The sequence below is a fragment of the Mobula hypostoma genome, chromosome 1 (assembly GCF_963921235.1).
Source record: "Mobula hypostoma chromosome 1, sMobHyp1.1, whole genome shotgun sequence".
Lineage (NCBI taxonomy): Eukaryota > Metazoa > Chordata > Chondrichthyes > Myliobatiformes > Myliobatidae > Mobula > Mobula hypostoma.
The window spans coordinates 203,254,675-203,277,208 of record NC_086097.1 but is presented as its reverse complement, the minus strand read 5'-3'; the positions used below and the strand labels follow the sequence as shown (position 1 = coordinate 203,277,208).

Below are 22,534 nucleotides of genomic sequence, written 5' to 3'. Positions count from 1 at the left end.
ATGCAGCAGTTAACTATGGCCACCTCTTGCTTTGGCTTCTACGTGTTCTTTGGCAGCAGCAAAATGGAGGAGTGATGTGATTTTCCAAACGGAGGTTAAAGGAGAGCTTTGTAAACATTGCGGAAGGGAGAGTAGCAGTGGTCGAGTATGCTATCTCCCTGTGTGCTCACCTGCACGTGTTGACAAAACTTCGAAGACACTTCAGTCAGTGACGCTCTATTGTTTAATACTTGGGTATTACAAAATGGGGACCACTTGTCCATTCGGCCCATGCTGGCTCCTATTCCCCCTCACAGTAGGTAATTTACAGGAGACAAGTAACCTCCAGACATATCTGGTTTGTGGGGAAGAAACAACAGCACCCAGTAGAAACCCATATGGTGACAGGTGCGCTATCTACACAGATGGCACCGGAGAATTGAATTGCTTGACTTGTCAAGCAGCACCATTGACTACTATTCTGACCTGTTGCCCAACCCTGTGGATTTAAGCTACTCAGCTGCAGCAGTCAAATTCAAACTTGGGTGTTTGGATCACTGTTTCAAAAATGACAACTAATCCAATAACAGAAACAACCACTCTGCTACACACTTTTGTAAATAATTTGACCCAAAACAAGGACAAATCCATTCTATCTTTGGGGGACATTAAATGCAGGTTAAAAATTGAATCAATTATCGAATGTACATGTGGTAACTGTGGTAGAACTTTTTGTGATATTTTGTTAGTTATGTTGGGTGGAGGTTGATTTTAATCCCCTTCGAGTAGCTCCCAGTTTATTGCCATCACATACAGATTTGTCAGTAGACATCTAAAATGGAAGTTAAAAGTTTCAAATACTGTGTTAGATTTAGGCATGAGAGCTGAGGAAGGAAGATTCCTGGGAACTAAAAGGCGAGTTGCATAATGATCTATAATAACTATTCTGCTATTTGACATGAGAGGACTTGTACATTTATACTGTCCATTTAGAAAAAATAGTACATAGCTTTTCTATATTTTTTGATTATATTGACCTACCAGGATAACATTGCTGTGTTTCAAAATTTGCACTGGATTTGTTCATTCTATATCTTCATATCCTATTGTTTCTGTTTTGGTTGAATCTACCACATCTAGTTTTATCTCCTTTTGCTCTTGCATGACACCTTTCCCTGTATCAAGGTTAACTAATTGAAGTTCTTTCAGTCTCTTTTGTTTTTTGATCCTCGCAGTTGGTCTCTCTATCGTTCTCCTACTCTGGTCAAATTGGAAGGTGAAAATGCCTCCCTCATATATTGGTGCCCAGTCCTGGCACGTTACACAAGACAAACAAGAAAAGATCTGCAGATGCTGGAAGTCTGAGCAACACACACAAAATGCTGGAGGAACTTATCAGACCAGGCAGCATCTATGGAAAAAAGCACAGTAGACATTTCAGCTTGAAACATTGACTGTATTTTTTTCCATAGATGCTGCCAGTAATGCTGAGTTCCTCCAGCATTTTGTGTGTGTTGTTCACCTTACACAAGATGTTGCAAAGTACAAAGTAAAATTTATTATCAGAGTGCATACATGTCACTACATACAACCCTGACATTCTTTTTCTGTGGGCATACTTAGCAAATCTATAGAACAGTAACTGTAAACAAACTGTGCAAATGTAGATGTAAATAAATAGCAATAAATAACAAACATGAAATAACAATATAACAGAGTCCTTAAATGAGTGTAGCTATCCCCTTTTGTTCAAGGGCCTGTTGGTTAAGGGGTAGTAACTGTTCTTGAACCTGTTCTTTAAATTCATGGGTATTACTATCTCAGGTCCTCTGAGATAGTGACAACCATGAATTTAAAGTTACTGACCCTCTCCCCCTCTAATCCTCCAGTGATTACTGGTTCGTGGACCTCTGGTTTCCCTCTCTTGAAGTCTACAATCAGCTCTTTAGCCTTATTGACATTGAGTGTGAAGTTGTTGTTATTACACCACTTAGCCAAGTTTTCAATCTCCCTCCTGTATGCTGCTTCATCACCCCCTTTGATGCAGCCCACAACAGTGGTGTCATCATCAAACTTGTATGTGGTGTTGGAGCTGTACTTAGCCACACAGTCATAGGTGTAAAGCGAGTAGAGTAGGGGGCTAAGTACACTTCCCTGTGGTGTTCCTGTGCTGTTGGAGATTGTGGAGGAGATGTTTTCGCCAATTCATACCAACTGGGGTCTGCACTTGAGGAAATCCAGAATCCAATTGCACAAGGGGATATTGAGGCCCAGGTCTTGGAGCTTATTGATTAGTTTTGAGGGGGTGATGGTGTTAAATGCCGAGCTGTAATCGATAAAGAGTATCCTGATGTATGCATCTTTGCTGTCCAGGTGTTCCGGTGTTGTGTGAAGAGTTAACGAGATGGCACCTGCTGTAGACGTGTTGCTTTGGTAGGCGAATTAAAGCAGATCCAAGTTGCCATTCAGACAGGAGCTGGTATGCTTCATCACCAGCCTCTCAAAACACTCATCACTGTGGATGATAGTCATTTAGACAGGTTGCCACTGGGTGATAGTCATTTAGACAGGTTACCACGCTCTTGTTGGGCACGTGGCCAAGTGGTTAAGGCGTTCGTCTAGTGATCTGAAGGTCATTAGTTCGAGCCTCAGCTGTGGTAGCATGTTTGTGTCCTTGAGCAAGACACTTAACCACACATTGCTCTAGTGTCTGTGCGAGGAGTGGTGCCCCACACAGACTTCCAAACTGCACCTTGTAAGGCGTGAATATGCCTGATGCAGGCCTCTCATGGTCTGAGTCGACGTTCCCTCCCTACCCCACTACCCTCCCCTCTTGGCACCTGTACAATAGAATCTTGCTTGAAGCAGGTGGGTACCACACAACGTGGGAGTGAGAGGTTGACAGTATCCGTGAATATCTAGAGACGGGCGGACTTGAGGTTGGTGCCGCCGCCTGGTGCGTTGTGGGAGACAGCTCGAAAGCAGCGAGCTGGCTGCTGGTTATGTGCCCAGAGACCCGAGTTCTTTGGGCACAGAGCTCAGAAGAAGCGACGCAACAGACTTTTAACACCGTAAATTGATGAGTTGTTTGTTATGTCTCCCCTCTCGCTGTGAAACAGGGACATCTCTTAGGGAGAGAGAGCCTGTGGTATGTCGAATACCGGGTGGACGAGTAGTCCTTGGGCACTGCAAGTCTGTTTCTTTATCGATGCTTTGCTACATGCTTGAGCGCTTGGTGGGGGCGCTGTTGTTTTTTTGCTGGTGGGGGAGGTGGGGTTGTTGCTTTGCTGCTGCTTATGTGTGGGGGGAGCTGTGGGGGGGCTTAGGGGTTCTAACATTTAACTGTCATTCATTCTTCGGGGCACTCCTCTGTTTTTGTGGATGATTGCAAAGAAAAAGTATATTGTATCTATTTCTCTGACATTAAATGCACCTATTGAAACCTATTGAACACACCAGCCAATTGGTCGGCACAGGTCTTCAGTACTCAGCTAGGTACTCCGTCCAGACCAGATGCTTTCCTTAAATTCACTCTCTTGAAGGTAGTCCTTACGTCATCTACAGATACTGAGACTAAAGGATCATTATGATGGTTGCTCCCTGTTCTGGTGGTCAACGCGAGCATAGAAGGTATTGAGCTCATCTGGAAGCGAAGCTGTGCTGTCCCTTATGTCACAAGATTTAACTTTGTAGGAGGTTATGGCATTCAAACCTTGCCACAGCTGTCGAGCATCCCTCGTTGATTCAAGTCTAACCTGGAATCTCCACTTCACTCGAGAATTGTTTTCCTGGTGATCATACCTGCACTTCTTGTAACATTCTTGATCTCCTGACTTATGTGCTTCTGATCTGGCTCTCAGAGGTTCTGGATTTCATTGTTCATTCAGGGCTTCTAACTGGGGAAAACTCTGAACAATTTTGTGGGGACGCAGTCACCCACAGCTGTTTTAATAAAGTCTGTAACACCCCTGATGTCGTCATTCAGGTACTCAGATGACTTCTTGAACACGGCCCAGTCCACTGACTCAAGGTAATCCTGTTACCGTTCCTCAGCCTCCTGCGATCACCTTTGATCTCTGGAGTTTGCTCTTTAGGCTCTGTCTAAATAGTAGGAGTACAGCTAAATGATTCAGCTTGCCAAAATGGACTCTTGGGAAGGAACGAGAGGTATTCTTTCTCATAGTATAGCAGTGAACTAGTGTTCTAGGACTGCTGGTGCAACAGGTTACATGCTGGTGATAATCGAGCAGGGTTTTCTTCAGACAGGCCTGGTTAAAGTCACCGACTATAATTTGAAATGCGTCGGGATGGGCTGTTTCTTGTTTACAGACAGCATCGTAGAGTTTCGTAAGTGCTTGTTTGTAATTGGCCGCAGGTGGTATGTAAACTGCGGTCAAGATCACAGATGAGAATTCTCAAGGAAAGTAGGATGGTCTACATTTAATTAATTGTTCTATGTCAGGAGAACAAGAAGTTGGCATAACTCCAGGGTCCTTTCATTAACGAGCATTGACTAAAAAATAATACACCGCCACCTTTTCCTTACCAGAATTCGAGGTTCGATCCATTCTGAAAATCATAAAGCCTTCTGGTCGGATAGCTGCATCTGGCGTGTTCGCTGTTAATCAAGTCTCAGTGCAACAAACAATTGAGATCTGCCTCAGATACAGCAACCTTGCCCTGAGGTCATCTATCTTATTTTCAAGTGACTGTACGTTCTAAGAAGCTGCTCAGTTGAGGAGGGCTCATCCCTGTGCTTCAGCCTGCTTTGAATCCCACCTCTCCTTTTGTGTTTTCGGCCTAGCTGCTCCGTGCTTAAGCTTTGAATGTGAGACCTGAAGATCATTGATGTAGTTTCCTATTTGCCCATTCACTTATTACTTTTGTTATAGGAAGAGAGCTCCACTCACTCACATTAATCTGGAAAACAAGTTTTGGTTCACCTGCTTTAATTGGACAACGGCACAGTTACACCTAATCTAGATTCTTCCACATGTGGAAACATCCTCTCCACATCTGATGTACATAGTTATCAAATTTATAAGATAATTTCATTCTGATACAGTTAACATTGAAGTGATATTAAATTTGTAATGAACTAATAAGACAGGGGTCTTGGCACTTACTGTAAGTGTTAGGCAATTAAGCTAAGCAGATTTTCATCAAGAATAGAACAAAATATTTTTCACAAGAAGAATGGCAAATTCTTATGTCATGTTTAAAAATTTGATTACCAATATAATAAAGATTTTACCTCTTTTCATACACTGAAGTATACTTTGTACATAAAAATATCTTTGTTATTAATTCATATTCCTTGTAAGGAGAATGTGGAATGGTAAAATCAGCACAGGATTGGTGTGTAACAATGTTTTTAGCTTTATTCTTCTATGCTTTCTACATCTGCTTTCTGTTGGGCAATCTTGATTTTGTCTCTGCTAATATAGTTAGGTGCCAAATGGGAGCATAATTCATAGTGAAATTAAAAGGTGTGTTTTCCTTTGGCTGCTTTTGTGCTCTTGTAAAACTTTGAGTGGGCTGCATTTGGAGTATTGTGTGCAATTTTGGTCACCCCAGTCCATCTTTGGTTTTCTGAGATGCTGCAAGAGTCAGGGAGTGTCAGCTACAAGGAAAGGTTGGACAGACTTGGGTTGTTTTCTCTGGAGTATTGGAAGTCAAGTGGAGATCTGCAAAAAGTTGAAAAATTATGTAAGACATAGATAGAGGAGACAGTCAGAATCTTTTTTCCCCCAAGGTAGAAATGACAAGTATTTGTGGCAAGCATTTGAGGTGGGGGAGGGTCGTTTGGGGAGATTAAAGCAAGCATGAAGTACAAGACTTTTTTTCACACAGTGAGTGGTAGATGCATGGACCAGTGTACCATAGGTAGTGATGGAAACAGATATGAAAGAGGCATTTGAGAACCTGTTAGATACACACATGAATATGCAGAAAATGGAGAGATATGGATCATATGCAGGTAGAAGAGATGTGGTTTAATTCAGCATCATGTTTGGTCAGACATCTAAGGCTGAAGTTTCCGTGTTGTACAGTTCTATATGGACCTGAAAGTAGATGGTGCATGATTTTTGAGGCTAGATTGTAAGATTTAATAAAGATTTCAAGGGGAGAGAAAATCTGGAAATAAAATGTATTGTAATTGAAACATTTTCAATTTTGAAAATAAAGAATTACAAAAATAATTTATAGTCTCCTGTGATTTTTGAAGTTTGGCAATCTTCTTTATTTGATCTTAGATCAGCTTATTCACGATTCCACATCATCCCAATTGTGGCCAATGGGCAATTTCATTCTCTCATACTAGTTATCTTTTTTTTCTTGTAGTACTTTGGCACCTAGACCATTGATGCACTAGCTGCTATACAACTCAAGGGAACAGCAAACCCACTCGTGTTCCTACCAAAGATTCTCAGAGAATCAATCTTTACTCTTCTGGTCGCAAACAGCAGGAATTCTGCAGATGCTGGAAATTCAAGCAACACATATCAAAGTTGCAGTGAACGCAGCAGGCCAGGCAGCATCTCTAGGAAGAAGTACAGTCGACATTTCAGGCCGAGACCCTTCGTCAGGCCTAACTGAATGAAGAGTTAGTAAGAGATTTGAAAGTGGGAGGGGGAGGGGGAGATCCAAAATGATAGGAGAAGACAGTAGGGGGAGGGATGGAGCCAAGAGCTGGACAGGTGATTGGCAAAAGGGGATATGAGAGGATCATGGGACAGGAGATCCGGGGAGAAAGACAAGGAGGGGGGGAAACCCAGAGGATGCGCAAGGGGTATATTCAGAGGGACAGAGGGAAAAAAAGGAGAGTGAGAGAAAGAATGTGTGTATAAAAATAAATAATGGATGGGGTACAAAGGGGAGGTGGGGCATTAGCGGAAGTTAGAGAAGTCAATGTTCATGCTATCAGGTTGGAGGCTACCCAGACGGAAAATAAGGAGTTGTGCTGGGGTGATATACTGCGTCTGGTGCTCCGGATGTGACCTTCTATATATTGGCGAGACCCGACGCACACTGGGAGACCGCTTTGCTGAACGCCTACGCTCTGTCCGCCAGAGAAAGCAGGATCTCCCAGTGGCCACACATTTTAATTCCACATCCTATTCCCATTTTGACATGTCTATCCACAGCCTCCTCTACTGTAAAAATGAAACCACACTTAGGTTGGAGGAACAACACCTTATATTCCATCTGGGTAGCCTCCAACTTGATGGTATAAACATTGACTTCCCTAACTTCCGCTAATGCCCCACTTCCCCCTCGTACCCCATCCGCTATTTACTTATATACACACATTCTTTCTCTCACTCTCCTTTTTCTCCCTCTGTCCCTCTGACTATACCCTTTGCCCATCCTCTGGGTTCCCCCCCCCACCTTATCTTTCTCCCTGGGCCTCCTGTCCCATGATCCTCTCATATCCCCTTTGCCAATCACCTGTCCAGCTCTTGGCTCCATCCCTCCCCCTCCTGTCTTCTCCTATCATTTTGGATCTCCCCCTCCCCACCACTTTCAAATCTCTTACTAACTTTTCCTTCAGTTAGTCCTGATGAAGGGTCTCGGCCTGAAACGTCGACTGCACCTCTTCCTAGAGTTTACTCTTTTGGTGTACTGTTAGCCCTTAAAATTTATGGGCCTGAGAACATCTGATGCAGAGTTACATTTTGATTGAGTTTTATCCAAATCATGCGCAATATCTCCCTCTGCAGCCTCCTGCTGGTCTAATCTCATTGAAGAAAAGGCAAAGTGATCAACTCCAGAATTCTCCATTCTCAGGCCTGACCACAGCATGATGTTTCAATATGAAATGGACTTCATGCCAAAAATGTAATTGGCCACATGTGTGTCTCAGCCACAGATTTGCTCTTCACCTCATGCATGATCCTTAGGGGTTTTATTTTCCTTAGCCTAAATTGTATATCACAAATTACTGTCTTTTTCTCTTTATCTCAATCCTTGATCCTTCCATTATTCTTGACTATTGAATTATCCTTGTTTGCCAAAATGGTCGACAATGTTTTACTCTGTTTCTTGTGCACTTTAGTCACTTCAGAACTGCCTTAAGTAATTGTTACTACAAAAAAAACTTAAATCCTCCAAATTTTAAACTATTATCTCATTTTTTGTCCAGATACTTCAATGATATGATTTTCATCTTTACAAATATGGCTTGTTTGAATTTTACTGGTCTACCTTTCACTACTTTTGCAAAACAGTACTGTCATGATGATTGCAGGGATTCCAAGAGTTGATACACATGTACTTGGGGGGACAGGGGTTGATTAGGAATAAGCAGTATGGCTTCAAGCAATCATGGCTCAAGAATTTAATTGATTCCCTTAAAGAATTAGCCAAGATGTTTAATGAGGGCAGGGCAGTAGACATAATATTTCAGTAAAACCTTTGATAATAAGACGGTAAGACATAGGAGCGGAATTAGGCTGATTTATTAGCCCTCTCAGCACCGTTCTCCTGACTTCTCCCTGTAACCTTACAGAGCCTTACTAATCAAGAACCTATCCATCTCCACTTTAAATATACCCAATGACTCAGTTGCCGCAGCTGTCTGTGGCAACAAATTCCACAGATTCACCACCCTCTGGCCAGTTTCTCTTCATCTATATTCTAAAGAGGCGTCCTTGTATTTTGAGGTCATGCTTGCTGATCCTGTAGGAAACATTCTCTCCATGTCAGTTCTATCTATGTTTTTCAATATTTAATAGATTTCAATGAGATTCTCACTCATGCTCCAAAACTCCAGCAAGTACAGCCCAGAGCCATCAAACGCTCTTCATACATTAACCCTTTCATTCCTGGGGTCAACTTACTTTTCCTCACATACTCCACAGCTTCCCTTTATCTCCGCACTAAAGGGTAATTTGTAGTAACCATTTGGCCACCAGCTCATCTTTGTAAGAGGAAATTGGAGCACCCCTCAAAAGCCAATGAGATTGTGTGAGAATATGTGAATTCCCCAGAATCAGCCCTCATGCACAGATTGTACTATGTCGTAGGTTGCTATAGAAAATTAGATCGCGTGGGATCCAGGGAGACCAAATTACTTGTGCATGCAATTGACTTGAAGAGAGTGGAGAATGAAGATGAAAAATTAACTTTTTAGACAGGAGGCTCATGTTTGTGGTGTACTTCAGGTACTGTTGCAAGGCCCATAGTAACTTGTCATCAATATCAACAATGTTGGTGAAGCCACAAAAACACGATTAGTAAGCGTATAGATATCACTAAAAATAGATCTGTTAGGAGACAATGAAGAAGATTATAAAGAATTATATTGGTATTGTAATTAGCTGGGTACCTGGATTGAGGAATGACAGATGAAGTTCAGTTCAGATGAGTGTGAGCTATTGCATTCTAGGAAGACAGATCAGGGTGGGACTTTCACAGTAAATGGTAGGCGTTTGGGATCGTTGTTGAAGGGAGGGATCTAGGAGTATAAATATATGGTTCTGTGAAAGTGTGTCACAGTTACCCAGGGTAGTGGTGAAGCATTTTGGCTTGCTGGCTTTCATCAGTCAGGACATTCGGATCTGAGGGCTCAATTTTGCTTTGGAATGCTGTTGTTCGCTTCCAGTGTTTGCATGATTTGTATTTTCTTTCGTTCTCTTGCTGTGCTGGTCTTTTTATTTTTTTTTCTTTAATTGGGTTCTTTCGGATTTCTTGCATTGTGGCTACCTGTGAGCAAGCAAATCTCAAGGTTGCATCATTTATACATTCTTTGACAATAAATAGTCATAGTCATACTTTATTGATCCCGAGGGAAATTGGTTTTCGTTACAGTTGCACCATAAATAAATAGTAATAAAACCATATAGTTAAATAGTGATATGTAAATTATGCCAAGAAATAAGTCCAGGACCAGCCTTTTGGCTCAGGGTGTCTGACCCTTCAAGGGAGGAGTTGTAAGTTTGATGGCCACAGGCAGGAATGACTTCCTATGATGCTCTGTGTTGCATCTCGGTGGAATGAGTCTCTGGCTGAATGTACTCCTGTGCCCACCCAGTACATTATGTAGTGGATGGGAGACATTGTCCAAGATGGCATGCAACTTGGACAGCATCCTCTTTTCAGACACCACCGTCAGAGAGTCCAGTTCCATCCCCACAACATCATTGGCCTTACGAATGAGTTTGTTACACGTGTAACTTGAGTATAGAAGTTGGGATGTTATGTTGCACTTGTACAAGAAATTGGTGAGGCAACATTTGGATTCCAGGATTGAATGGCTTGTCATATGAAGATTGTTTGACTGCTCTGGGCCTGTATTCACCAGAATTCAGAAGAGTGAGGGGTGACCTCATTGAGACTTATTGAATGGTGAAAGGCCTTGATAGAGTGGATGTGGAAAGGATGCTTCCTCTGGTGGGAGAGTCTAAGTCCCCAGGGGACAGCCTCGGAATAGAGGGGCATACTCTTACAATGCAGATAAGGAGGAATTTCTTTAGCCAGAGAGTGGTGAATATGTGGAATTCTTTGCCATAGGCAGCTGTGTCTTTATGTATATTTAAGGCAGAGGTTGATAGATACTTGATTGGTCAGGGCGTGAAGGGATATGGGGTAAAGGCAGGAGATTTGGGCTGAGAGGAAAATTGGGTCAGCTGTGATGAAATGGTGGAGCAGATTTGATGGGCCAAATGGCCTCATTCTGCTCCTATAGCTTATGACATTATGGTCTAATAGTACAGTGGTCCCCAACCACCAGGCCACAAAGCATGTGCTACCGGGCTGCGAGGAAACAATATGATTTGGCGATATGAAACAATATGAGTCAGCTGCACCTTTCCTCATGCCCTGTCATGCCTACTGTTGAACTTGAACGCACGTGAGGTCATTACGCATGCGTCATCCATGTTAGCGCGGGAAGAAGATCAACTCCTCGAGCTTGCAGATGACGGTGGGCTGAAAAGTATGTTTGACATAACATTTCTGCTGGCATTCTGGATCAAAGTCAAGGCTGAATATCCTGAGATAGCCACGAAAACACTGAAAACGTTGCTTCCATTTCCAACATATCTCTGCGGAGCGGGGTTTTCTGTAATAAATGCAACGAAAACTAAATTGCGGAATAGACTGGACATAAGGCGCCCCCTTCGAGTATTGCTGTCTCCCATCACCCCTCGATGGGACTGTCTTGTTGCAGGGAAACAAGCCCAGGGCTCCCACTGATTCAGCGACACACATCAAAGTTGCTGGTGAACGCAGCAGGCCAAGCAGCATCTGTAGGAAGAGGTGTAGTCGACGTTTCAGGCCGAGACCCTTCGTCAGGACTAACTGAAGGAAGAGTGAGTAAGGGATTTGAAAGTTGGAGGGGGAGGGGGAGATCCAAAAGGATCTCACTGATTCAGCGATATTGGTGTGTAGTAATGATTTTATATGTTCATACAGGGAAAATATGCGCTGTGTGTTTAATATCCAAATGTTACTTAAAATGTTATGATGCTATTGACTTATCACTATATTCCTGCGAGGAAAATATGCGCTGTGTTTAATATTAAATTCATTAGATAAACCCTTTTAGAAACAAAATTGAGTGTATTAGCCACTTATAAGTGACTCATATTTGACTTATCACCTATATTCCGGTTGTGATTAATACCAACCCCCGACCCCCCCCCCCCGCCACCGGTTGGCCGGTCCGCAAGAATATTGTCAATATTAAACCGGTCTGCGGTGCAAAAAGGGTTGGGGACCGCTGTAATAGTACAATCAGTGATGGTTACCCTGCTACAGGGAAGATACCATGATTCGTATTGGTGTTGGTTTATTATTTATACCAAGGTACAGTGAAAAGTTTGTCTTGCATCCTGTTCATACGGAACAAATCCATATCACACAATACTTTGAAGTAAAACAAGATTAAAGTGTAAAAGCTTCAGAGAAAGTGCAGTGCTGGTAAACAATAAAACGCAAGAAAAGATTTACACGGATATTGCCTGTATTGAGGGACTGAGTAATGGAGAGAGGTTGATCAGGCTCGGACTTTATTCATTTGGACCACAGGAGAATGGAGTGTTGATCTATAGAGGTGTCTAAAATAATGAGGAAGTGTAGCGGTGTGCTACACACAGTGCTAGAATAACCACATGGAGTCGGCGAGTTAGAGTCGCGATGAAAGAGATTTATTCAAACTTCGCGGCCTGCTTTAAAGCCTTCCCGTTCCCGCCCTCCCTGGGACGGGACTGCTGTGGGGAATGCATATTCCCAGACCCTTCCCGCGCGCGGGATTTTCCCCCTGCTGGTGAAGATGGCCTGGCGCCCTTTTTGGGGCCGGCCCTCTGCCTGCGCGCGCTGTTGTGAGCCGGTTTGTGTGTGCCAGAAAGTGGGTCGCCACATACCGCCCCCCCCCCCCAGAACTGGCGATACCTCCCCCAATGTCCACAGTCTGGATCGGCCTCTGTTTGGGAGGTCTGCCCCTGCGCCGTGGTGCCTGAGCCTGGACCGGCTGCGCCAAGTCCACATGGGCCGGTTTGAGTCAGTCCACCGTGAAAACCTCCTCTCTTCCCCCCAATGTCTAGCACGAACGTGGACCCATTGTTCCTGATCACCTTAAACGGCCCCTCGTAGGGCCACTGTAGCGGTGCTCTGCCCTGTGTCCGCCCCGTCGTACAAAAAGAAACTTACAGTTCTGCAGGTCTTTGGGTACGCGGGTCGGGCTCTGTCCATGCTGTGAAGTGGGTTTGGGGGCCAGGTTACCGAGCCTCTCCCGTAGTCTGTCCAGGACTGCTGTGGGTTCTTCCTCCTGCCCGCTTGGGGCTGGTATGAACTCTCCTGGGACGACCAGGGGTGCGCCGCACACCAACTCGGCCGACGAGGTGTGCAGATCCTTTTTGGGCACCGTGCGGATTCCGAGCAGGACCCAAGGAAGCTCGTTCACCCAGTTAGGCCCCTCCAGGCGGGCCATGAGAGCCGATTTTAGGTGACGGTGGAAGCACTCCACTAGTCCATTAGACTGTAGGTGGTAGGCAGTTGTGTGGTGTAGCTGCGATTCTAAAAGGTTGGCCACAGCCGACCACAGGCTGGAGGTGAACTGGGCGCCCCTGTCGGAGGTAATGTGGGCCGGTACCCCGAAGCGGGCTACCTAGGTTGCGATCAGTGCTCGGGCGCAGGATTCGGAGGTGGTGTTGGTGAGCGGGACTGCCTCTGGCCATCTGGTGAACCAGTCTACCATAGTTAGGAGGTACCGCGCTCCTCGCGACATTGGCAGGGGCCCCACGATATCCACATGGATGTGGTCGAACCTCCGGCGGGTGGGTTCGAACCGCTGCGGTGGAGCCTTGGTGTGCCGCTGCACCTTGGCCGTTTGGCACTGCATGCACGTTTTGGCCCATTCACTGACCTGTTTACGCAGCCCATGCCACACGAACCTGTTGGCGACCAGCTGGACGGTTGTCCTGATGGAGGGGTGCGCTAAGTTGTGAATGGACTCAAAAACCCGCCGGCGCCAGGCTGCTGGGACGACGGGGCGGGGTTGGCCAGTAGCTACGTCACATAGGAGGGTCCTTTCACCTGGGCCTACGGGGAGGTCTTGGAGCTGCAAACCGGAGACTGCAGTCCTGTAACTGGGGATCTCAGCGTCTGTCTGCTGTGCCTCTGCCAGCGCTGTATAGTCCACCCCCTGGGACAGGGCCTGTATGGTAGGTCTGGATAGTGCGTCCGCCACGACGTTGTCCTTTCCAGAGACATGCCGGATGTCCGTCGTGTACTCGGAGATGTAGGACACATGTTGCTGCTGGCGGGACGACCAGGGGTCGGACACCTTAGTGAACGCAAAGGTAAGCGGTTTGTGGTCTGTGAACGCGGTGAAGGGCCTACCTTCTAAGAAGTACCTGAAATGCCGGATTGCCAGGTATAGTGCCAATAGCTCCCGGTCGAAAGCACTGTATTTGAGTTCAGGCGGTCGTAGGTGTTTGCTGAAGAATGCCAGGGGTTGCCAGCGACCCTCGATGAGTTGTTCCAGCACTCCACCGACCGCTGTGTTGGATGCGTCCACCGTGAGGGCAGTAGGAACGTCCGTTCTGGGGTGCACTAGCATCGCGGCGTTTGCCAAGGCTTCTTTGGTTTTAACGAAAGCGGTTGCGGCCTCTTCGTCCCAGGTAATGTCCTTGCCCTTACCCAACATTAGAGTGAACAAGGGGCGCATGGTTCGGGCTGCTGAGGGGAGGAAACGGTGGTAGAAATTCACCATACCCACGAATTCCTGCAGGCCTTTGATTGTGTTGGGTTGGGGGAAGTTGCGGACCGCGTCTACCTTGGCGGGCAGCAGGGTTGCCCCGTCTTTAGTAATCCTGTGGCCCAGGAAGTCGATGGTATCGAGACCGAACTGGCATTTGGCTGGGTTGATTGTAAGGCCGAATTCGCTCAGGCGGGAGTAGAGCTGGCGGAGGTGGGACGGATGCTCCTGCCGACTACTGCTTGCTATGAGGATGTCGTCCAAATAGATGAATGCAAAGTCCAGGTCGCGTCCCACCGCGTCCATTAGCCGCTGGAAAGTCTGTGCGGCATTCTTTAGACCAAACGGCATTCGGAGGAATTCGAAAAGTCCGAACGGGGTGATAAGTGCTGTTTTGGGGATGTCGTCCGGATGTACAGGGATTTGATGGTATCCACGGACGAGGTCTACCTTGGAAAAGATCCTTGCGCCGTGTAGGTTTGCTGCGAAGTCTTGAATGTGCGGCACAGGGTAGCGGTCTGGCGTTGTAGCCTCGTTCAGTCTGCGGTAGTCACCGCATGGTCTCCAGCCCCCCGTTGCCTTGGGCACCATGTGAAGGGGGGAGGCCCATGGGCTGTCGGACCGTCGTATGATCCCCAATTCCTCCATCTTCTTGAACTCCTCCTTCGCCAGTCGGAGGTTGTCCAGGGGAAGCCTTCGAGCACGGGCGTGGAGGGGTGGTCCCTGGGTCGGGATGTGGTGCTGTACTCCGTGTCTGGGCATGGCTGCCGTGAACTGCGGTGTCAGTACTGATGGGAAATCCGCCAGGGCCCTGGTGAATTCGTCGTCGGACAGTGTGTTGGAGTCCAGGTGTGGGGCTGGCAACTGTGCTTCACCCAGGGAGAACGTTTGAAAAGTCTTGGCGTGGACTAATCGCTTCCCTTGCAGGTCGACCAGCAGGCTGTGGGCTCGTAGAAAATCCGCCCCCAGGAGGGGTTGGGCCACGGCGGCCAGTGTGAAGTCCCACGTGAACCGGCTGGAGCTGAACTGTAGCCGCACCGTGTGGGTGCCGTAGGTTCATATTATGCTGCCATTTGCGGCCCTCAGGGTGGGTCCCGGTTCTCTGTTGCGGGTATCATAACTCGTTGGAGGTAACACGCTGATCACCGCTCTGGTGTCGACCAAAAAGCGGCGTCCCGACTGCTTGTCCCAGACGTACAGGAGGCTGTCCTGATGGCCAGCCGCCGTAGCCATCAGCGGTGGCTGGCCCTGGTGTTTCCTGGGAATTTGCAGGGTGGTCTGCAGTGGCGGGCCTCTGTGCCCCACCGCTGGTGGGTAGAAACACCGTTGTTCATTGGGCTCTTCACTCCCGTCGCCGGGTTTTGTAGGCTCTGCTGCCAGGCCTGGTCTGGTCTGTCGTTGGGCACGCGGCTTGGTGATCTGTGCGACGGGCGCCCCCTCTCTTTCCTGGCATTCCACAGCACATCTGCTCGGGCCGCCACCTCCCAGGGGGTTGCTGAAATCTGCGTCGGACAGCAGCAGGCATATGTCCTCGGGCAGTTGCTCTAGGAATGCCTGCTCAAACATGAGGCAGGGTTTGTGTCCTTCAGCCAGGGCCAGCATCTCGTTCATTAATGCTGACGGCGGCTTGTCTCCCAAACCATCCAGGTGCATTAAGCGGCGTGCTCGTTCGCGCCGTGAGAGTCCGAAAGTCCTTATGAGCAGGGCTTTGAATGCTGTGTATTTGCTGTCCTCCGGGGGCGACTGTATAAACTCCTCAACTTGTGCAGCTGTCTCCTGGTCAAGGGAGCTCAGCACGTAGTAGTAGCGAGTGGATTCCGAGGTTATCTGCCGAATGTGGAATTGAGCTTCTGCTTGTTCGAACCATAAATGGGGTCGCAGCGTCCAGAAGCTTGGCAGTTTTAACGAAACTGCATGAACAAATGCGGCGTCGGTCATCTCTGGTCCAAATATCATTTGGGCCGTCGGGGTCACCAATTGTAGCGGTGTGCTACACACAGCGCTAGAATAACCACATGGAGTCGGCGAGTTAGAGTCGCGATGAAAGAGGTTTATTCAAACTTCGCGGCCCGCTTTAAAGCCTTCCCGTTCCCACCCTCCCTGGGGCGGGATTGCTGTGGGGAATGCATATTCCCAGACCCTTTCCGCGTGCAGGATTTTCCCCCTGCTGGTGAAGATGGCCTGGCACCCTTTTTGCTGCCGGCCCTCTGCCTGCGCACGCTGTTGTGAGCCGGTTCGTGTGTGCTAGAAAATGGGTCGCCACAGAAGCATAGATAGGGTGAATACACACATAAACACACACACACACACACACACACACACACACACACACACACACAGTCTTTTCCGCAGGGTTGGGGAATGAAGAAATAGCGTAGATTTAAGGTGAGAGGGGAAAGATTTAAAAGAGAGATGAGGTGGTGCATGTATGGAAGAAATTGCCATAGAAACTAATTGAGGCAGGTACATAACAACATTTAAGAGACATTTGGATAGGTATATGGATAGGAATTGTTTAGAACAGGGTTCCTCAACCGTTTTTGTGCCATGGACCCCCATGTTGGGAACCCTTGATTTAGAGGGATATGGGCCAAACATGGGCAATGGGACTAGTTTAGGTGGGCACTTAGGTTTGAAACATAGAAAACCTACAGCACTATTTAGGCCCTTCGGCCCACAATCCTGTGCCGAACATGTATTACTTAGAAATTACCTAAGGTTACCCATAGCTGTCTATTTTTCTGAGCTCATCTACCTATCCAGGAGTCTCTTAAAAGACCCTATTGTATCCGCCTCCACCACCGTCGCCAGCAGCCCATTCCACGCACTCACCACTCTCTGTATAAAAAAAACTTACTCCTGACATCTCCTCTGTACCTACTTCAATTTGTATTCGCCAATTGTGTGACAGGGCCTGCTCCATGCAGTGTACCTTTATGGATGCTATCACTGATAACCTCCTGACCATGGTGGTTCAATACATCCTTCATTGTCCTTTCTGAGCTCTATTGACACCAGATTTCACTTGATAAATCACAGCATTCTCATTCCATTCACTGGCCTTTGCCATCTGCTCATCCTCAGTTGCTTGATGCTTAGCTGCCCTACTATAGTCAGTGTGCGCCAGACATATTTTTCTTACTGTTCCTGCTTCCAGATGATCATCTGTGAAGCACCCTGTGACTTGATCCTTTGTCTTTTATTTTGAAGTCCTTATGCACTGATGATATACTGCCCAGACCTTTATTCCTCCACTTACTTCATTGTTGCTCCAGTATTGCCAGACTACTTCTGGATATTAAGTTATTGATGAGCCATCTCTTTCATAAAATTGAATCAATCACATTGGACACTTCGTTTACTTATTCCTGACTCAATACTAAAAACTCCCCCAAGAGGATCACAACCTTGTCATTGGGTTTGGAGGATTGCATGCCTCAATGACCTGAAGTGCTATGTCGGCTGGAGTCAGGGTTTAATGCTTTGGCTCTTGCTAGGGTCACCCTTGCTAAACAGGTCAAAGAGTAGAGGCCACACTAAGGGTGGTCCACCAGTCCTCCAGGTTCGAGAGATCAGCTCAGGGTTAAGAACTCTTGACTGGTAAAGCAAAATTCTTATGGACTGTGTACATACATCTATTGATACTTCTGGACACATCTTCAGTGATGTTCCTGGAATCATCGGGTGTTTCGGGTCTTTCAACATCATACAACCTCCTCCAGGTGACCCAGCCGGGGCTGACCAGACCCCAGCTTGTGTCCAGGTGGCTAGCTACTTATGACTCCATGGCTCCCCTCTTTTGAGCCACAGCCATCTTGAGGCCCTCTCTGCCGCATCGGTGGTACTGCGGATGGCTTTCCTCTTCCTCTCTCCCTCGATGCCCAAAATGCTAAAGAACGGGCTACGAATCCCCTACAACCAACCTCCACTGGGAGACACCTCGCTCTCCATCCAGCCTGCTGACATTTGCTGACCAGTCCTGCGTACTTGGAGAGCTTCCTTTCGAAGGCCTCTTCCAAGCTATCTTCCCGTGGGACTGTCAGCTCCAGCAGCACCACTTGCTTAGTAGACTCAGACACTAGGACAATGTCTGGTTGCAGGGTGGTAGCTGCGATATGGTTGGGAAACTTCAGCTGCCCTTCGAGGTCCACCAACAGCTGCCAGTCCCTTGCAGAGGTCAGAATGCCTGCAGATGTTCTTTTGGCAGGTATTGGCTGCTCCCCAGCTCTGACAAAGGCAATGGTCTGCTTGGAGGGTCGGGACCGCTTCGTCCACTCAACTCCTGCGCTGACAGCTTCAGCGATGGTCCTCAGGACCTGATCATGCCTCCACCTGTACCGTCCCTCACCAAGTGCCCTTGCACAGCCGCTGAGGATGTGCTCCAGAGTTCCTCACTTGGAGCACAGTGGGCACACAGATGACTCTGCCTTGCCCCATGTGTGCAGGTTTGATGGGCTTGGAAGCACATCGTACACTGCCTGGATGAGAAATTGGATGCGGTGTGGTTCGGCTTTCCAAAGATCAGCCCAGGTCATTTTCCTCTCAACCGCATTCTCCCATCTTGTCCAAGCTCCCTGTTGCTTCATTCCCACTGCCTTGCAGGCTCTCATCCCCTCCACTACTGCTCTCACCTCCTCCTGAACTAGACGACGCCTTTCCTTCCCTCTGGTGCCCATTTGGGGAGTTGGAAAGGATCCTAGCCCAGCTCGGCCTCGTGTGACCACTCCCACCAGCCTCCTGTGACGCAGTCTCGCCTCTGCCTCCTGAACAGCTTCCTCTGCCCTCCACTTCCTGCCAGTACTTACTTGGATCCCTGCTCCAGCCACCCGGTCACTTGACTCCCTATACTGTAGCACTTCTCTGGCTCTTGTTACCTTGAATTCTTCCTCCAAGGATTTGAAGGGCAGTTGCAGTTTGTTGTGGTGTCCATAGAGTGCGATGCTGCTCAGGCTCTTTGGCAGCCCCAGCCATCTCCTGAGGTGGTTGCTAACCCTCCTCTCTAAGGTTTCGACTGTCGAGATTGGAACTGCGTAGACGAGGAGGGGCCACAGGATTCTGGGAAGAATGCCATGCTGATACACCCAGGCTTTAAACTTCCCAGGTAGGCCAGACTTGTCCACAGATTTCAGCCAGCCATCCAACTCAGTGCAGGTTGCCTGAATGGATGTTGTGTCCCTTAAAGAGCTGTCAAAAACTTTGCCTAAGCTCTTGACTGGCTTTTCTGTGATGGTTGGGATGGCTGTGCCTGCGATGCTGAACCGGAACTTGTTCTTCACCTTCCCTTTCCTCAGCACCATCGATCTTGATTTGGCAGGTTTGAAACGCATCTGGGCCCACTCCACCAGCTTTTTGAGACCTTGCAGAATCCACCGGCAGCCTGGGACTGATTCTGTGGTGACTGTGAGGTCATCCATGAATGCCCTGATAGGTGGTTGCCGTTGAGTGGAATTCATTCTGGGCCCTCTGCACTCTGGTTCAGCAGACTTAGTGAGCATGTTCATGGCTAGGGAGAACAGTGTCACTGAGATAGTGCACCCTGTGATGATGCCGATCTCCACCTTGTGCCAGGTTGATGTAATTGCTCCTGAAGAGACCCTCATCCTGAAGTTGCTGTAATAATCAGCGATAAGGACCATGAAAAATTCTTCTCCATCTGAGTATGACAGTATTCCTGAGTCGCCACCCTTGACCTGTGTGACTGATGGTTGTGAAAGCTACTGACATGATGAAGGAAGCCCTGAACACCACCTGAGATGGAGGACCTTCATTATTGCTCCAACCACCAGTAACATAATGAGCATTAAACAGGGCCTACAAGTTCCGTCTGATTCCTGAAACTCCCTGATGTTTCCAGTATGCTGTAATTTTCTCGCTTTAAAAATCTCAGCGCCCTCCTTTTTGCTAACTATTATTAGATTTATCATGAGCTACATGAAGGTAGTTGAAGTCAGTTTCTCTTGCTAACCAGTGCAAAAGGTTTATTTTATTAAAGGTAATATGTAAGTGAACACATTTTGCTTCTTTAATTTCACATTCCCACATTGTGTGTCTGGCCATTGAAGGAATGAAGTTAGTGGCTCAAATATCCCTTTCTTTCCCCTGAAAACGCTCCAAGGTCACTGAATATACACATGCCATTGTCTGGAGTCAGGAGTTCAGAATGAGGAATATTGATTTGTACTTTGTGTTGCCTCATGGCAGGGACTGTTGTTTCAGCTTGAGTGTGGAATTCTGTTTGTACAGTAATATTGTGTTATGCGATTTTGTTGCATTTGTTTTAGATTGTAAAAGAATCACCTGTTTTATATTCCTGGTTTATTTAAGTATTAAGGATTGAAATGAAAGACAGATGGAAAATGTGAGAATTGAGCTTATAGTTCGGAGTTGGGAGGCCTACGATGTTAAATTAGTGACCATTGTTCCATGTGTGCATCTTGGGTATGCTAAGATGCTGTTGAATCATTGATAATGATTGGTTCACAAAAACATTGAATTGTTGGAAGCAAGTCTTGATCACTGGTTGTTTGAAGCATGGTGCGGTAAAGAAAAGCAATCATTTGATGTTCCAAGGAATTTCACTTCCTCCAAAAGACTCAGTGATAGTAAATACTCCTGTAGTTTGTAACTGCCCAACCAGGCTCCGGGACACCATCAGGCTCCTGAACTGGCTAGGATAACTTCTCTCACCACATCTCTGGACTGATTCTACAAGCTACAGACTCACTTTCAAAGACTCTATACAATTTACGTTCTCTTTTTTTTTGTGCACAATTTGGCTTCTTTTGCAAACTGGTTGTTTGTCAACCTTTGTTCCTGTATGTTTTTTTGTAAATTCCTAACAGCACAATGGGTGTACCTACATCTCAGGGACTGCAGCGATTCAAGCTAATCACCACCTTCTCAAGGGCAACTAGGGATGGGCAATAAATGCCGGCTGAGCTCGTGACGCCCATATCCTGTGAACGGGAAAAAAAATTCTTTTTTTTTGTTTTGCAAGAAAATAAATCTCAAGGAAGTATAAGGTAGCATATATAAATTGCACTTTGATTTTGTTGCTGCCACTGGCAGTTTAATCTTCTTTTTGAACCCTAATTTGTTATAATACTTAGCAGATTGTAATGGGCAGTGATTAAATTCAACAAGTATTAATAACAAAATGCTCTTGACGTTACATTTTTTTCCATAGATCTTACTTTTATTCAAATTTAGTTGTGTTTTTGTATTAGTCTTTTGTGGCCCAAATTTTGTTCCTTGTATAGTTTATTTTCCCTTTTCTGTTGTTTATATGCAGCTCTGCACACCTCTTTGATATTCTCCAAGGATCAAGGATTACTGATCTTCCTTCGCAACTCACTTGGCAATGAAGATGTAAGTTTTCCATGAGAGCCAGTCTACATTTCTTTGTGTACATATCAGCAAATGATTAGTAGTAGGAGTAGGCCACAGCCAATTCAGTGAGATTGTGATCGATCAGATTGTGACTGTGTCCTCCCTTCTTGTGATAACTTTTCATTCCTTGCTTATCAAGTAACTATCCACCTCTGCTTTCGAAACATTCAAAGTCTGCTTCACTGCTCTTTGAGCAAGGGAATTGCCTCATGTTACACTCAAACGAGTGACCATTTATTTTTTACACGGTGACCACTAGTTCTGGAACCTTCTACTAGAGGAAACATCCTCAGTACATCCGTGCTGTTCAAAACCCTCAGGACCTTTCTGCTTCAATCAACTCCACCCTCTCTCTTGAATCCAGAGCATACAAGCCACACCTGTCCATAAGCAACCCAACCACTTCATGTGTCACTCGAGTAAGCTTTCTCTGAATTGTTTCCTTTGATTAATATACTGTACTTATAATGAGACCAGTACAATGTACCACATTCCAGGTCTTGCCTCATCAATGCCATATGTAACTGAAGCATGACCTCCTTACTTTCAAATTGAGAGCTTCTCACAATATGCAAAACATTCTGTTAGCTTTCATAACTTCTTGCAATTCTTACAAGCTAGCTATTTGGGAATCAAGCATTAGGGTACCCTGAAGACTTTGTATCCCAGAGCTATGCAATCCCTCACCATTCATTTAATGTTTTTTCATGCCAAGATGTTTAATTCCGCAGTTTCTGATGTGTGATGTGTTTAACGTAGAGGAACAGGCAGCTTGGCGCACAATGTCTGTGTCAAGCAGGATGCCAAATTAAACTGATCCCTTTTGCCGGATGTGATCCATGTCTCTCCACTCCTGCATTTTCATGTGCTTATCTAAAAGACTCTTAAACAGCATTATTATGTCTGCTTCCACCACCATCCCCGGAAGCACATTTCAGGCACCTTCAGCTCTCATTGTGGGGG

At 46.4% G+C, this 22,534-nt stretch overlaps 1 protein-coding gene across 3 annotated transcripts in view; it reads left to right on the top strand.

Annotated features, from left to right (window-relative positions):
- Window positions 1–22,534, top strand: part of prkdc (protein kinase, DNA-activated, catalytic subunit) — a 303,035-nt gene that overhangs the window by 1,444 nt on the left and 279,057 nt on the right. For all 3 annotated transcript variants that reach the window (XR_010019774.1, XM_063063262.1, XM_063063255.1), the window contains exon 2: window positions 21,474–21,550. Coding sequence is in view for 2 of the 3 variants with exons in the window: in XM_063063262.1 (XP_062919332.1) it covers window positions 21,474–21,550 (77 nt within the window). In the remaining variant the exon portion in view is untranslated. The remainder of the gene's footprint in view (window positions 1–21,473; window positions 21,551–22,534) is intronic.